Source organism: Oryx dammah, unplaced genomic scaffold (genome assembly GCF_014754425.2).
Source record: "Oryx dammah isolate SB20612 unplaced genomic scaffold, SCBI_Odam_1.1 HiC_scaffold_28, whole genome shotgun sequence".
NCBI lineage: Eukaryota > Metazoa > Chordata > Mammalia > Artiodactyla > Bovidae > Oryx > Oryx dammah.
The window spans coordinates 111490174-111505842 of record NW_024070212.1 but is presented as its reverse complement, the minus strand read 5'-3'; the positions used below and the strand labels follow the sequence as shown (position 1 = coordinate 111505842).

At 43.2% G+C, this 15669-nt stretch overlaps 1 protein-coding gene across 1 annotated transcript in view; it reads right to left on the bottom strand.

Moving 5' to 3' along the window:
* The window catches only part of SPP2 (secreted phosphoprotein 2), a 37288-nt gene extending 22720 nt beyond the window's left edge, over positions 1-14568 (bottom strand). Inside the window, exons 1-4 of the mRNA XM_040231817.1 lie at positions 14392-14568; positions 14169-14293; positions 6378-6500; positions 5174-5281 (exon numbers count right to left, since the gene is read on the bottom strand). Of these exons, the coding sequence (XP_040087751.1) occupies positions 5174-5281; positions 6378-6500; positions 14169-14293; positions 14392-14458 (423 nt within the window). The 5' untranslated portion in view covers positions 14459-14568. The remainder of the gene's footprint in view (positions 1-5173; positions 5282-6377; positions 6501-14168; positions 14294-14391) is intronic.
* Between the last annotated feature and the right edge of the window lie 1101 nt (positions 14569-15669).

Sequence of the window (15669 nt, the reverse complement as noted above, 5' to 3'; positions counted from 1 at the left end):
GAACAAATAATTTCAAGATTTGTATGGAAATACAAAAAACCACGAATAGCCAAAGCAATCTTGAGAAAGAAGAATGGAACTGGAGGAATCAATTTGCCTGACTTCAGGCTCTACTACAAAGCCACAGTCATCAAGACAGTATGGTATTGGCACAAAGACAGAAATATAGATCAATGGAACAAAATAGAAAGCCCAGAGATAAATCCACATACATATGGACACCTTATCTTTGACAAAGGAGGCAAGAATATACAATGGAGTAAAGACAATCTCTTTAATAAGTGGTGCTGGGAAAACTGGTCAACCACTTGTAAAAGAATGAAACTAGATCACTTTCTAACACCGCACACAAAGATAAACTCAAAATGGATTAAAGATCTAAATGTAAGACCAGAAACTATAAAACTCATAGAGGAGAACATAGGCAAAACACTCTCTGACATAAACCACAGCAGGATCCTCTATGATCCACCTCCCAGAATTCTGGAAATAAAAGCAAAAATAAACAAATGGGATCTAATTAAAATTAAAAGCTTCTGCACAACAAAGGAAAACATAAGCAAAGTGAAAAGACAGCCTTCCGAATGGGAGAAAATAATAGCAAATGAAGCAACTGACAAACAACTAATCTCAAAAATATACAAGCAACTCCTGCAGCTCAATTCCAGAAAAATAAAAGACCCAATCAAAAAATGGGCCAAAGAACTAAACAGACATTTCTCCAAAGAAGACATACGGATGGCCAACAAACACATGAAAAGATGCTCAACATCACTCATTATTAGAGAAATGCAAATCAAAACCACAATGAGGTACCACTTCACACCAGTCAGAATGTCTGCAATCCAAAAATCTGCAAGCAATAAATGCTGGAAAGGATGTGGAGAGAAGGGAACCCTCTTACACTGTTGGTGGGAATGCAAACTAGTACAGCCACTATGGAGAACAGTGTGGAGATTCCTTAAAAAATTGCAAATAGAACTGCCTTATGACCCAGCAATCCCACTGTTGGGCATACACACAGAGGAAACCAGAATTGAAAGAGACACATGTACCCCAATGTTCATTGCAGCACTGTTTATAATAGCCAGGACATGGAAACAACCTAGATGTCCATCAGCAGATGAATGGATAAGAAAGCTGTGGTACATATATACAATGGAGTATTACTCAGCCGTTAAAAAGAATACATTTGAATCAGTTCTGATGAGATGGATGAAACTGGAGCCGATTATACAGAGTGAAGTGAGCCAGAAAGAAAAACACCAATACAGTATACTAACACATATATATGGAATTTAGGAAGATGGCAATGATGACCCTGTATGCAGGACAGCAAAAAAGACACAGATGTGTATAGCGGACTTTTGGACTCAGAGGGAGAGGGAGAGGGTGAGATGATTTGGGAGAATGGCATTGAAACAAGTATAATATCATGTAAGAATCGAAATGCCAGTCTATGTCTGATGCAGGATATGACACGCCTGGGGCTGACGCGCGGAGATGACCCAGAGAGATGTTGTGGGGAGGGGGGTGGGAGGGGGGTTCATGTTTGGGAACGCATGTACACCTGTGGTGGATTCATGTCAATCTATGCCAAAACCAATACAGAATTGTAAAGTAAAAATTAAAAATAAATTAATTAAAAAAAAATAAAAATAAAAAATAAAACTATATAAAATATATTTAAATATAAAAATAATATTTAAATATTTCAAATAAGACCACCTGTAATTTAAATATTTGTTTTAAATATTAAAATATAACAATATGAAATATATTTAAATATTTTATAAAATACTAAAACTATAAAAATAATTAAAACTACCCATAATTTAAACATTTATTTGGTTAAGAGAGAATATTAGCAATTTTAGAAATTTATTTTTTCAAACCTTTTAACAAAGCTTTTATACTTATTATAACTGTGTAGTGGAAAACCCAAGTTTTTTTATATTAGAGACACTTTCTCTTACTGTATTCTTGCCAGATAATTTCCATTTGAGCTAAGTCTTATTTCATAATAAAAACTTATTTATTACATAAAATAAGTTATTTACTTATATTATATAAATAAGACATTTCATAACAATATTTTGTAATAATTGGGATTTTTGGTCTTATTCTCTATTTTTGGCTTCCATCGTTCTTTACATTATATTCCTTTCTCTGGAAATTCTCTTACTATCTACATGTTTTTCAAGTGGTCTTTATATTCATTACTCTGAGGGTTTTTTTTTTTTCAGTTTTCTTTTATTCCCTACTTCCAACAATGATTTATTTGTTCTTTGTCTAAATTCATCCCAGTTGATTGTCTTTTGTGTCTGTAGTACCACCATTTATTTCACTGAAAATGGTTAACAGCTGTCATCTAATTTTTCTTCCTGTTTCATATAAGAAATCTATTTTAGAGTTTCCAGGAATTACTTTAAACATCCATCTGCTTTCTCCTCTTTCTTTCAAGTTGCAGAATCCTTTAATTTAAGGAATTTTTTACTTCCTCATAATTTTTTTACAGTTTCCTAATCTTTGAGGGAAAGCAACCCGGGAGTTTATTTTTTAAATTGTATTTGTTTCAGGGACTAGCTTTGTATCAGAGCCTTCACACAAAAGTTGGGATTGGAAGAAAAGTGCGTAGCTTTCAGTCTGCGATGAGAAAGTTGCCACAGGTTTTCGGGCTGTGCAAGAATCAACTTCTTAAATCAGAGATGGAAGAGGGATTAAACTGGGGCCCACTTGTCAATCTCTACTGTGTTAAAGGCCACAGAAGAATTGGCATCCCTTTCTCGGGACATTCACCACTAACTCCCAGCTCTCCTTAGCATCCTGTCTCACCTGCCCTGCCAGCCTCCTATCGCTCCATTCTTACCTAGCTCCAATCTCTTCTCCATCTATTCTGTCACCTCCCTACTTATAATTCTCAAGTAGCCCCAAGCCAAGGATCCTGGCAAGACCCATGAGGTCCACCTTGACCAGGCTCGGGTCCTCTCCAGCCCCACCTTCTGCCTCTCTTCTCACACTCTGCTCCCAGTTACAATGGATTTCTGTCCATTTCAACCTGTCAGCTTAGCTTCTCTCATACTCAGGGAACTCCATCGTGTGCTTGAAATCTCTCCCTCCCACCCCTCCACACCTTGTGCCCTCCATCCTGAGGTCACCCACCCTCTAGTTTCCCTGGAAAACCTGCTCTGCCCAACGTGCACCCATCCTCCCACTCTGTGTTCCCAAAAGCCTCTCTGGTAGTCAGGGTAACCCCTGCATAACGGATACCCCAGACTGGTCTACAGACTCTACAAGGTCTTTCTTGCTCTTGGCTGTCTCCTGGCTTCCCCCACATAAACCACAAAGTCAACACAAAATGCTTGTGACATGATGCTTGGTCCTTGTCACTTCTGGCTTAGCTTGGCCAGGAGTGCACCAATGTGTCAGCTGTGAAGCTGACCTCACTTCCTGAATTCTTTACTGCAGTCAAACAGGAAGCCCTGGGTGCCTGAATTAGCAACAAGGAGACAGGAAATCACCCAGAAATCACCCAGAGATTGACCCCCAAACACTGCCAGTGAGAACAAGATCGATCAACAAGGTTATGCTCAACTGAACATTTTTGCACAATTTTCCTTTTAACAGTAAAGGCACCCTGTGGTGTTGGAGAAGACTCTTGAGAGTCCCTTGGACTGCAAGGAGATTCAACCAGTCCATCCAAAAGGAAATCAGTCCTGAATATTCATTGGAAGAACTGATGCTGAAGCTGATCAGCCAATCCTTTGGCCACCTGATGCGAAGAACTGACTCATTTGAAAAGACCCTGATGCTGGGAAAGATTGAAGGCAGGAGGACAAGGGGACAACAAAGGATCAGATGGTTGGATGGCATCACTGACTCAATGGACATGAGTTTGAGCAAGCTCCAGGAGTTGGTGAGGGACAGGGAGGCCTGGCGTGCTGCAGTCCGTGGGGTTGCAAAGAGTCGGACACGACTGAGCGACTGAACTGGACTGTAACAGGAGTTCCTGAGTCATGAGTGTCACTCCTTCCTAACTCTAAAATGGACTTCCATATAAAATATGTAAGGCCCAGGTCCTCCCTGGCAGTCCAGTGGCTAAGACTCCACGCTCCCAATGCTGGGATCATGGGTTCATTCTCTGGTCTGGGAATTAAGATCCCACATGCCAAACTATGAGGCAATAAATAAACAAATAGGTAGGGCCTGGGTCTGTTCATAATATAGGAACATTACTTTTATGTATAATTCTTGAAGTTGAAATTTTATACTCATGTTATTTTCACTACAAATTTAAACCTTGAAAAAAATGAATAAAAGTATAAGCAGAGAAAGACATTGTTGTTCAGATTTGGCTTTGTAATGGTAGAAACATTTTTAAATAACAGTGAAGGACAGATTATCCCATTATGAATAAGCAAACATATACCAGTTATGCTTTTATTCCTCATACTATGTACGTATCATACATACTATGTATGTATAGCAGTATGATACTACTACGTATCATACTGCTATAATTTCTTCCTCAGTTTTATTGTATGTGTTTAATTGTTAACTAAACTTCTACCCTGTATCAAACATTGGCCTAGACAATAAAACAAACATTCCCTGCTCTCATGAGATATATACTGCAGTAAGAAAATCAGACAGTAAGTAATATAATTCCAAGTCAGAATTTTACATGTTATTGATTTCTCAGTATTATTGCAGATGATTATCAATGCAATTGGGGAGAAAAGATGTGTTCTGTCATTTACTGAGCATCTGTTATGCGCTAGACTCTGGACCAGATCTTTTACATCCATGAACTTACTTGGTTTCCTCAGCATCCTATTGGGTGGTCTTTATTACTGGTATGTAACAGATGGAGAAGCCTCAGATTCATGGAGATTAAATATCCTGACCTAAGTTGCAGAGCTGGTAAGTGAACACTGATCTATCCAAAATGGCCCCCTTCATTCCACTAAACCAGAGAGGCAGTGAACTACACACTTAAATTTAGAACTTTTGCTCATTGTTTTCTTAAGCTCATGTTCAAAATCTTAGAGAGATGGGATTGGAAGATGTAAGGGACAATGAATATGAGTTTGCAGGTCCAGACTCTTGCCCAGGCACCTGATGGTCCAGCTACTCTATCACACCTCAAAGGATGCCAAGCCCCTGTGCATACCTCTTCACTGCTGCTGGACCCAGAGCTGGAGGACCAGTGGCAGCGAACCCACACATCCTGCACGCTTTCAGCAGACATCCGCACGGTGCTTCTGCAAACGGCCACAGGCTGGAAAAGAAGAAATGGTGAGTTCTATGCCCAGCAGCTTGGGTAAACAGCTAAGACCTCCCCAAGAAATCAGGCAGCATCATAGGGCTTGGCACAATGGTGCAAACAGAAAGGAAGAATTTGGTCATTTCATTTTCATTTCTCAAAACCTAAGCCAAAGCAAACGATGGCTGAGGCATCCCTTGAGCATTTGCTACATTTCACGTCCCCTGGAAAGCAAACATTCCCTTCCTGAGCACTGAGCTGGTCATCTTGCATGGTTTCCCATGAGAATAAGAATTGGGAAGATCCCCAAGGGCTCTGCTCTGCTCTCCCTTGGTCTCAGATTTCCTTCAGATGCTAGTGACACTCGGGTTTGGGGTGTTTGTGAAACAATCATGGCGAAAATTTCCACGGAACAACAAAACAAAGGGTCTTCTTTTCAGAACACAGACTTCATCACAGCAGTAAAATGTCAAAACCCTGACACCCGTGGAACAACACCTCGGAGAGTAAGTCTGGGGTGGTGGTGCTGGCCCGTGCAGGTGGGCTCCTACCCCTGGGGATAACCAGGCGTGGGGCCATGTGCTTGTCACTGGAGAAGCAGAACTGACCAGGCTATAGTCCTGACCCCCGTGGACCGCAAGCTGGTGGGGGAGACGGAATTTTGCATGACAGTCAACTATAAGATATGCACCTCACCCCAGGAACACAGCTGGCATTTTGAATTCACTTAAGATAGAATTTGAAATGTCTCCGGGGTTTTCTTTGTTATTGGCCCCTTTGTATTCACTTTGCCTGCCACCATCATTATGCCCATTTTAAAGAGCAGAAAACTGAGGCAACAGGGGTTAAATGACTTGCCAGGATTACTCAGGATGGCAGACTCCAGAGCTTAAGTCCTTGACCACAGAGTCACACCGCCCCCACCCAGGGAACAGCGTGGACCGCCCCCACCCAGGGAACAGGGTGGACACAGGTAACGGTGCCTCCGAGGGTGGCCGGACACGAGACACGGCCAAGACCTCGGTGCGACTTTGAATCAGCTCCAGGTGATGGAGGAAGGCAGAGCTCTCTCGCGTTTTTTCCAGGCGGGTGGCCTTTGCCCCACACTCACCACGTGGTAGCCCCTCTGGAAGTCACAGGTGGCGGGGTCTGCCTCAGATTCCCTCCTGCACGTTGTCTCTTGAATCCTGAACTCTAAGTCCATGGTCAAGCTGTCCTCGTCCAGGGCGTTGACCTTCACAAAAACAAAGCGGCAGCTTGCTACAGATGTGCTCCTGAAGGTCACATGCTAGAAATGTTTCTCCCTGCACAAGAAGAAAAGGTGCCAGAATCTCCCACCACTAAAGCTTTCAATTGTCACCCTCATTCTGAAGACCAGGGGAGGAAGTGCTCTACGAAGGTTCACGGGACTTCACTGAGACAGCAGAAACTGGACGTGGGTGTCCTGACTCCAAGCTTATTCTAATGACTTCTCTTTATAGTGGATCCTCATTATTTACCAATTCCATACTTGCACATTTCCTTAAATGTATATTCAACCCCAAGTCATTCCTGGGTGCTGTCACAGCCACTCATGGACATGCGCTGAGCAGCAAAGAACTTGAGTGGCCCGATGCACACGCTCCTGCCCAGGGGCAGACAAGGTGAGGCTCTCCTCCTTGTCCTGGCTCCCAGACTGTACGCAAGTCATTTTTATTGTCCATTTTGTGGCATGTCTTTCTCATTTTTGTGCTTTTCCTGGGTGATCTTGCTATTGAAACTGGCCCCCAAGCCTAGTGCTGACAAGCTGTCTAGTTTCCCAAGTGCGGAAAGGCTGTGATGTGCCTGCCGGAGAAAATACATGTGTTAACTGAGCTCCGTTCAGGCCCGAACTACAGCGCTGTTACAGTGTGTGTGTGTGTGTGTGTGTGTGTGTGTGAGAGTACACGCACCTGAGCTCAGTCATGTCCGACTTTTTGCGACCCCATTGACTGTAGCCCGCCAGGCTCCTCTGTCCATGGAATTTCCCAGGCAAGAATACTGGAGTGGGTTGCCATTTCCTCCTCCAGGGGATCTTCTCAACTCAGGAACTGAACCTGCAGCTCTTGCGTTGGCAGGCAGATTCTTTACCACTAACGCCACCTGGGTAGCCCCTACAGACCACTTGCAGATGGAGAATAAAAGGATGCTTTGCTTTGGAAACAGGCAACAGGCCCCAAGCTTGGGGTGGGGCTGGGGGTCCTCGTGTCTGTTTCTGACACAGAATGAGGAAAGCTACAAAGCAGAGTTCTCTGAAAACAAGTAGGACTAAAAACTCAGTCTTGCCGTTATTTCCCACCTTGTTTATTGATAATTTTTAAATATTAGATACTAAATATGAGTCTTATTAAACAAGTAAAACCTCGTCTATCAGCCGGAGCGCACTGTCCAGTTTCTCTGCTCCCTCTACCCCTACCTGTCCCCTGCTCCCCACATCATCCCCTCCTCCATTATGCTTCCACAATTTTCCTTAAAGCAGTCTGATGAAAGCAAAGTGGCAGGACAAAGGCATAGTTCAAAAGATGCAAATGTGGGGTTTTGAATACTGATCATTTTGTTGAACTGAGAGATTATTTTGCAACCTTTTTTGCATCTCTAAGCACAACTCCAGAATATGGAGAAAAGCTTAATAGCTCTGCTTTTTCATTTGAATTCACTTTCAGCCAATTTCTTCTCTGTGTTTTTTGAAAAAGGTAAGACAACCCAAATACTCAACAGTAAGAAATCAACTGGAGAAAATCCCAAACCCAGGATTATGGCTGAAATTAAAATGCAGTACTTTATAATCAGTGTTACAGTGTGGTCCTGTTTTTCTTTAAAAATGCATTTTATACCCACATATGAAGAGAAAAAGATCCAAAAGACATCTGCCACGTGTCTGTAGTGGGTATCTCACAGGACTGAATAGTAGATGTTACTTTTAGTTTTTTCCTTCTTGTTGAGTCTTGTGACTCTTTATACTAAGTATATTCTGATATTTTTTACTCTTCAAGAAGAAATTAAAATATATAAGCCATAAAAGGCCCATAACAATTTCTTTTTGAGATTCTGATGTTTAATGTTATGCTCCCACTTAGCTGGGCCACAGTGTCCAGATCTGTGGTCAAATATTGGTCTGGATATTTCTGTGAAGGTGTTTTTGGATGAAATTAAAGTGGTGGGCTTTGAGAAAAGCGGATTACCCTTCTTCCTGTGGGTGGGCCTTGTCCAATCAGTTGAAGGCCCAAATAGAACAAAGACTGACCTTTTCCTCAGCAGGAAGGAATTCTGCCAGCAGATGGCCTTCAGACTTTACCTGCTATGCCAGTTCTTCCCTGGGTCTTCAGCCTGGTAGCCCACCCTGCAGACTTTGGCTGCACCAACCCTCCACAACAGTGTGGGCCAATTCTTTAAAATCAATCTCCCTGTCTGTCTGTCTCTCTCTCTCAGTTCTGTTTCTCTGGAGAAGCCCAACTAACACAGAGAGCACTTGGGTTTTTCAAACTAAACCCTTAAGATTGGACAAAGAGTAAATCTCGGGTATACCTGCCTAGAATAATGTATGAAGACAAAAAGCAAAAAATGCAAAGAAAAGGAAAGGTAAAAGTGGACAGGAACAGGCACAGACACAGAAAGGATCCCAAAGCTTCTGTGGCTTTGCCCCGAATGTCCCAGAATTCATCCACTCCCCACCCTCCTGGTGCCAAGGGGCTCAGTGCCATCATTGGTCATCGCCTGCTTCCCACAGTCGCTGTCTGGGCCTCCTCCCTCGCATTCCACTTCAGAGATCTTTGAAGGTCTTCTCTCACTTTATTTAAAGCCCCACCCCTACCCCCTCCAGGGGGTAGTTCCACAGCTGGAGGTTCTCCTCCCTGAGTCTTAGCTCAAATAGGGTGTCTCTGTGGATATATCTGCCCATCTGACAGCTGCCCCAGCCCAGATCCATCCATCCATCCTCTTGTTTTATTTTCTCTACAGGACTCTCCACTCTCTGAGACTTCCTTCACTTTTTTATGTAATGTCATCCCATTCTCCATCATCACCTTCTTCCCTCTCCCTCCCCTTTCTCTTCCTCTCTCTCTGCAATGGACTCTGAGCTCCATGGAAGTGTCAACTACAACTTGGCACTTGCCATCTACCTGTGGACTGTAGCCCACCAGGCTCCTCTGTTCATGGGATTCTCCAGGCAAGAATACTAGAGTGAGTTGCCATGCCCTTCACCAGGGGATCTTCCCAACCCAAGGACTGAACCGGCGTCTCTTAAGTCTCCTGCGTTGGCAGGCAGGTTCTTTGCCTCTAGCACCACCTGGGAAGCCCATTGTCTACCTCTACAAAGATTAAATCAAGTGCTGCAGCAGCTGCTGAGCTTCAATACCTCTTGAAGGAGTTCAGGGTGGAGAGCAGAAAGGGGGCACTCTCTACTCAGGATAAAACTGGCAGGACGTGTCTTCAGACAGTTGGATATTCTTAGGAGCAGATTTTACGAGCCCAATTCTTATATCTCCTCGTTTCTAGAAAAGCACTAAAATTCTTCATGATTTTCATGAGAAAATCCTGTTTCTCCTGACTAGAAGAAGCTTCATGAGACCAGCAGAAACTTTCTAAAAGATAAATGTGCCTGACTGCATGTATTCCCCCTTTACCAAAATCACATATATACTGTCCTTCCCTGCTATCTCTTTGGAGCAGTTTCTCAAAGCTTTCGAGGTACTGTCTCCAGGGCTGCAGTCCTCTTTTTGCCCCAAATAAAACTTAGCTCACAACTCTCACGTTGTGCATCTTTTTAAGTCAACACAAGCCCAGTCTGGCCCATGCTGTCTTCCTCGTCCTCAGTACAGGTTCCATGTCCACCTTGTCTTTCTCGGCTTGTGTCCATGAGGGAACAGTCTGAATGAGCCTGGTGTCGAGGAGCAAGGAAACCTTCATGACTGAAGTCCCATTTGCCCACGTTTCCCCATTCTTTTCTAAACTTGGAGTCCAAGGGATAAGTTATTCAAAATCAATTGCAAGTATTTAATCCAGGTCTGCTGGGGAAACCCAGTGGTTCTTAACCCTGACTACACATCAGAATGACCAGGAAGCGTGTGAGAATGTGAGCTCCACCCTCAGAGACTGGGACTTAATTAGTCACCTTCCCTCTTGGAAGCCAAGTATATTTCTTTCTTTTTTTTAAAATTTAGATTCTTTTCCCATATAAGCTATGCGGCATCAGGAATATTTGTCTCTCAGGTGATGCTGACATGTAGCCAGATCAAGAATCACTGGGTTTTTGAGATATTTTGTTTTTAACCCACACCATGTGGCAAGCAGGATCAGTCCCCCAACCAGGGATTGAACCAGTGTCCCATGCATTGAGGGTGTGGAGTCTTAACCACTGGGCCACCAGGGAAATCTCATGAAGCACTGGACTTATGAAGCAAACTCAGGGATAATATTGAGGCCTGACCCTTCTCCCTAAGTCCACTGAACTCTATCCCAAACCTCCCACATATACACAAACATGACAAAAGCAGTTATTTCCTTTGGACATATTCCTAGAAATGAAGCTATGAGATCAAAAGTTATATTTGCTATTTTTAATGTTTAACATGTTTATAAATATGCTTAATGCATATTTCCAAATTGCTTCCCACTTATTTCCTTTAAACGTAGTCCTAGAAATGAAACTATAAGATCAAAAATTATATTTGCTATTTTTAATGTTTAACGTGTTTATAAACATTCTTAACACTTATTTCCAAATTGCTTCCCAAAGATAATCTTACCAAATTACCCTCTCTCTAACAATGTTTGAGATTTCCCTTTTTCTCTCCTCCTTCCTCTTCACCTTGGTATTTCAGTTCTGATTTTGTTGGCTGTTAGAGAGGTGATGTATTTTCTCCAATGCTTCTGGTGCATTTGTATTCCTTCTTTTGTGAGTTGTTTTGTACCCTCAGTGCCAGAGATCTGTTCCTTCATCTCTTTCCTGAGCTCTTTGCTTGACTCTGAGTGGATCTCTTGGGTCTACTGTTATGGGGGGGGGGGGACTGGCATATTTGGGGCCACCTTTAGGTCATTTGTAGGAGGTATGACTAACACATACTCCTTTTCCTGTTTGGAACCAGACATGCAGATGACACCACCCTTATGGCAGAAAGCGAAGAAGAACTAAAGAGCCTCTTGATGAAAGTGAAAGAGGAGAGTGAAAAAGTTGGCTTAAAGCTCAACATTCAGAAAACGAAGATCATGGCATCCGGTCCCACCACTTCATGGCAAATAGATGGGGAAACAGTGGAAACAGTGGCAGACTTTTGAGGGGAGGGAGCTCCAAAATCACTGCAGATGGTGACTACAGCCATGAAATTAAAAACTACTTACTCCTTGGATGAAAATTTATGACCAACCTAGACAGCATATTAAAAAGCAGAGACATTATTTTGCCAACAAAGGTCCATCTAGTCAAGGCTATGGTTTTTCCAGTAGTCGTATGGATATGAGAGTTGGACTTTATAAAGAAGGCTGAGCACCGAAGAATTGATGCTTTTGAACTGTGGTGTTGGAGAAGACTCTTGAGAGTCCCTTGGACTGCAAGGAGATTCAACCAGTCCATCCTAAAGAAAAGCAACCCTGAATATTCATTGGAAAGACTGATGCTGAAGATGAAATTCCAATACTTTGTCTATGTGAAGAATTGACTCATTGGAAAAGACCTTGATGCTGGGAAAGACTGAAGGTGGGAGGAGAAGGGGACGACAGAGGATGAGATGGTTGGATGGCATCACCGACTCAATGGACATGAGTTTGGGTAAACTCCGGGAGTTGATGATGGACAGGGAGGGCTGGCGTGCTACGGTTCATGGGATCACAAAGACACAACTGAACTGAACATGTACAATAAAAAGCAAAATGTGAACCACTTCTAAAAAGAAAGAAGCATCACCAGGACAGATCAAAAAGGGAGAGTTTTCCTTCCATTGGGAGAAGAAGGGAAGTTTTCATGGCAGAGACATGGTGATGGAACTTGGCCAGTGAATTTGAATAATGAGAAAAGGCTGGAAAGAAACAAAATTAAGCAGAAGTCCAGAGAGAAGGCAGCTTACTGGAAGTGAAGGGACATCTCCTGCTTGTGTTCTCATTAAGGATCCCACACACAGGTATGTTATTTGCAGGTGCCTGTGTGTCTGGGCTCAGATGTCTGATACCAAGATGACCCCACGTGCTGGAATGTGCTCTGGGTGACGACACCTCATGCTAGCTCATCTTCACTGGCCAGATTTCCATGGTGTCAGTAACTGGTTCTTTCAGGAGCAGTCCTCAGGCTCTTATTCACTTATTTAACTACTAACTTTCTTCTGTAGCAAGCACTATCTAAATTACAGGTAAATCTAAACTGTCTATTTGCATGCTGGGCAAAAGGACATGAATACCCACCCTGCCACACACATGGATTTCATTAAATGGGAAAGATGGAAGCCAGTACAGCCAGTGTGGGAGGGAGAGGTTCTTTATTCTGTCCAGTACCCCTCCAGAAGGAACTCTCCCTTTGGCTTGGCAGCTGACCACATATATCTTCCAGGGTCTCTGCACTGCGACAGCCAGGCCACGTGACTGTCTACAGCAGCCCAGTTCTGGGCAGGGTGCCTTGCTGAAGCATCATCTTCATGACCTATGACCCAATTAGGAAAGACAACTGGGATAATTTGATACGTTTCCCAGGAATATGGAATGAGAAACTGAGCCATTTTCTGAAGAAGCAGGGTCAAGATGAATGTATTGATATCTTATTTGGAGACTGGAGCTGTGGAGCCAGCAGCTGTGTGCCCTTCACAGGAGGAGAGAGGCAAACAAGATGAGAGCTAAGGCAGTACCCAGGGCTTCCCCAGTAGCTCAGAGGTAAAGAATCTGCCTGCAAGGCAGGAGGCACAAGAGAAGCTGGTTGGATCCCTAGATTGGGAAGATCCCCTGGAGGTGGAAATGGCAAACCACTCCAGTATTCTTGCTTGAAAAATCCTATGGACAGAGGTACCTGGCGGGCTATAGCCCAAAGAGTCACAAAGAATTGAACACGACTGAGCAATCATGCATACAGGTGGCACCCCGCAGGGATGGGAGACATGAGCACGAAGGTGGAGAGGACGCAGTGGCCCTCTGACCTCTGTGAGGAAGCAGGCATTGCTTGGACTCCTGGTCATTTCTCCTTGGTTCCCAATTTCCCGGGTGGCCTGGCTGCAACGAGTTCTCACTCTTAAGACCTGGAACCTTGTAGAAGTTCCCCACCTCTTATCTTAATCTTAACTCTGCTGGAGGATATTTCTGCTCCCCCTTGCTGAAGACAACGTGCAGGCGGTGGAATCACCTGGGGCCCAGCGAGGGGGTAGACGACTGCTGTCTAGTTTCTCATTCCCTTTGAAGGATAATTCTGTGTTTCTTTCTTTGCCAATCATGCTCTTAGTCATTGGAAGCCCATGAAAATTCATCTTTTCCCCATTTCCCCAAGCTAACAGGAAACAGACGATTACCAAATTGACAAAGGAAAGTGGATTTCTTTGGCTCAAAAGCCAGAATTTATTTCCTATAAGTATTAGAAGCAGAACTGCTGAACTTGAAAAGGCCTCATTTCTAATAAACAAGCAGTTTTTAATAAACGTCTCAGAAAGAACCATGGGCACTTTCAGTCTAGAAACAGAGGGTAACATCTGGAAACAGGAAATGAGGCCAGAGGGAAGAAAACTGAAAGAAGAATCAGGAATCTGAGGTAGCTTTGAGAGCTTTATGGCAATTGTAATTAAATCCTTTCTCTCGCAAAAAAAGAATGTGAAAGCGATGAGTAGCTGTTATCTTTTTAAACTGGAAAAATTTTAATGTGTACCTCAAAAAATGACAAGAGGAAAAAAAATAGTATAGAGAAGATGTAACAAGCACTTACTCTTTTAATTGAGCTTCTGAACGCTCGAAACAGATAGGGGCTCAGTGACTGGGAATTCACTTTTGCCACAGAGGCGCTGAGAGCCTCCTTCAGGGAAGCCGGGTCATAGTCGTACACCGGGAAACCTGGGCACACAAGCACACAGGGACACAGTGAGTCAGGACCCAGGGTCCAAACAAGCTACATCATCAAGGGCAGGGGCCCTGGTCCCCAAGCTCCTTACCTGTACAGGTCCAGTGGTTCATTCCAAGGACAAATATCACCAACATCTTCATCACCATCTTCTCCATTATGGGAAGAACAATTTCAGTGCAGAGACAGGGAGATTGTCTCTGTGCCTTTGGGGTTGACTAGTTGTCCTGAAAGCAGCTATTTATCAGTGTGACCTGACTTGGTCTCTCCAACTGGAGCAGACAGCGGCTTCAACAGAGACTCTAATTGATCCTGGGATCAATATTTACTTCTGTGGACAAGGTCCAGTTGGAGGCCACTTTTGAAGTTTGGACCTCAACATGGGACTTCAGCCCACAGCTAAAGCCATCAAGAGGCGGGGACTCTGCATGCAGTTTTTGTTTTTCTCTATTTTAATTTCACCCAGATGGACTGTCTATTTCTCTTTATTTCATTTCATTTTTAGAGGGAGAGATGTAATCTTACTTTCAACAAAATGGTTAATTTTTTAAATTTATTTATTTCTAATAGAAGGATAATTGCTTTACAATATTGTGTTGGTTTCTGCCATACATCACTGTAAATCAGCCGTAGGTATACTTATGAAACTCTCCCTCTTGAAACTCCCTCCCACTTCCCATTCCCTCCACACCTCTAGGTTGTTACAGAGCCCCAGTTTGTGTTCCCTGAGTCATACAGCAAATTCCCATTGGTTGTCTGTTTTACATATGGCAGTAGACGTGTTTCCATGCTGCTCCCTCCATCACCCCACCCTCTCCTTCCCCCTACTATGTCCATAAGTCTGTTCTCAATATCTGCATCTCCACAAAGTGGTTAATTTTAAAATGTTATCTGTTTCGTTCCCTCCCTCTCATATTCCTAAAGATGACTGTTCATAAAAAATATGTGGTTATTTCACAATCTCACTGGAAATTATGACTTTAAAGGAGAGAACTTAACCTGCAGAATTTAAATATGCCAAGCAAGTTTACATGCAGTAAAAAGCAATGGCGTGCCTTCATGTGCACTGAACTTCTCTGCTAATGGTTGTTTTCGCATCTCACCTGGATGACAAGGTATTTGCATGCTGATGAGTCTCATGCACTATAAGATTCCAAGGTAGTTTGTGAATCATTAAAAAGAAGAGACTTTTTACAGTAAATACATGTTGTGTCACTTGTAACTCATGGTATTCTCAGTACTTGAATTCATGCTTTAGAAGCTGTACTGTTCTGGGGCTCAGAAACACCTGGACCAGAATCCTGGTTCCATGCTTGTCAGATATGCATCCTCGGACATGAACTCAGCACCTCTGAACCTCAGCTTCTTC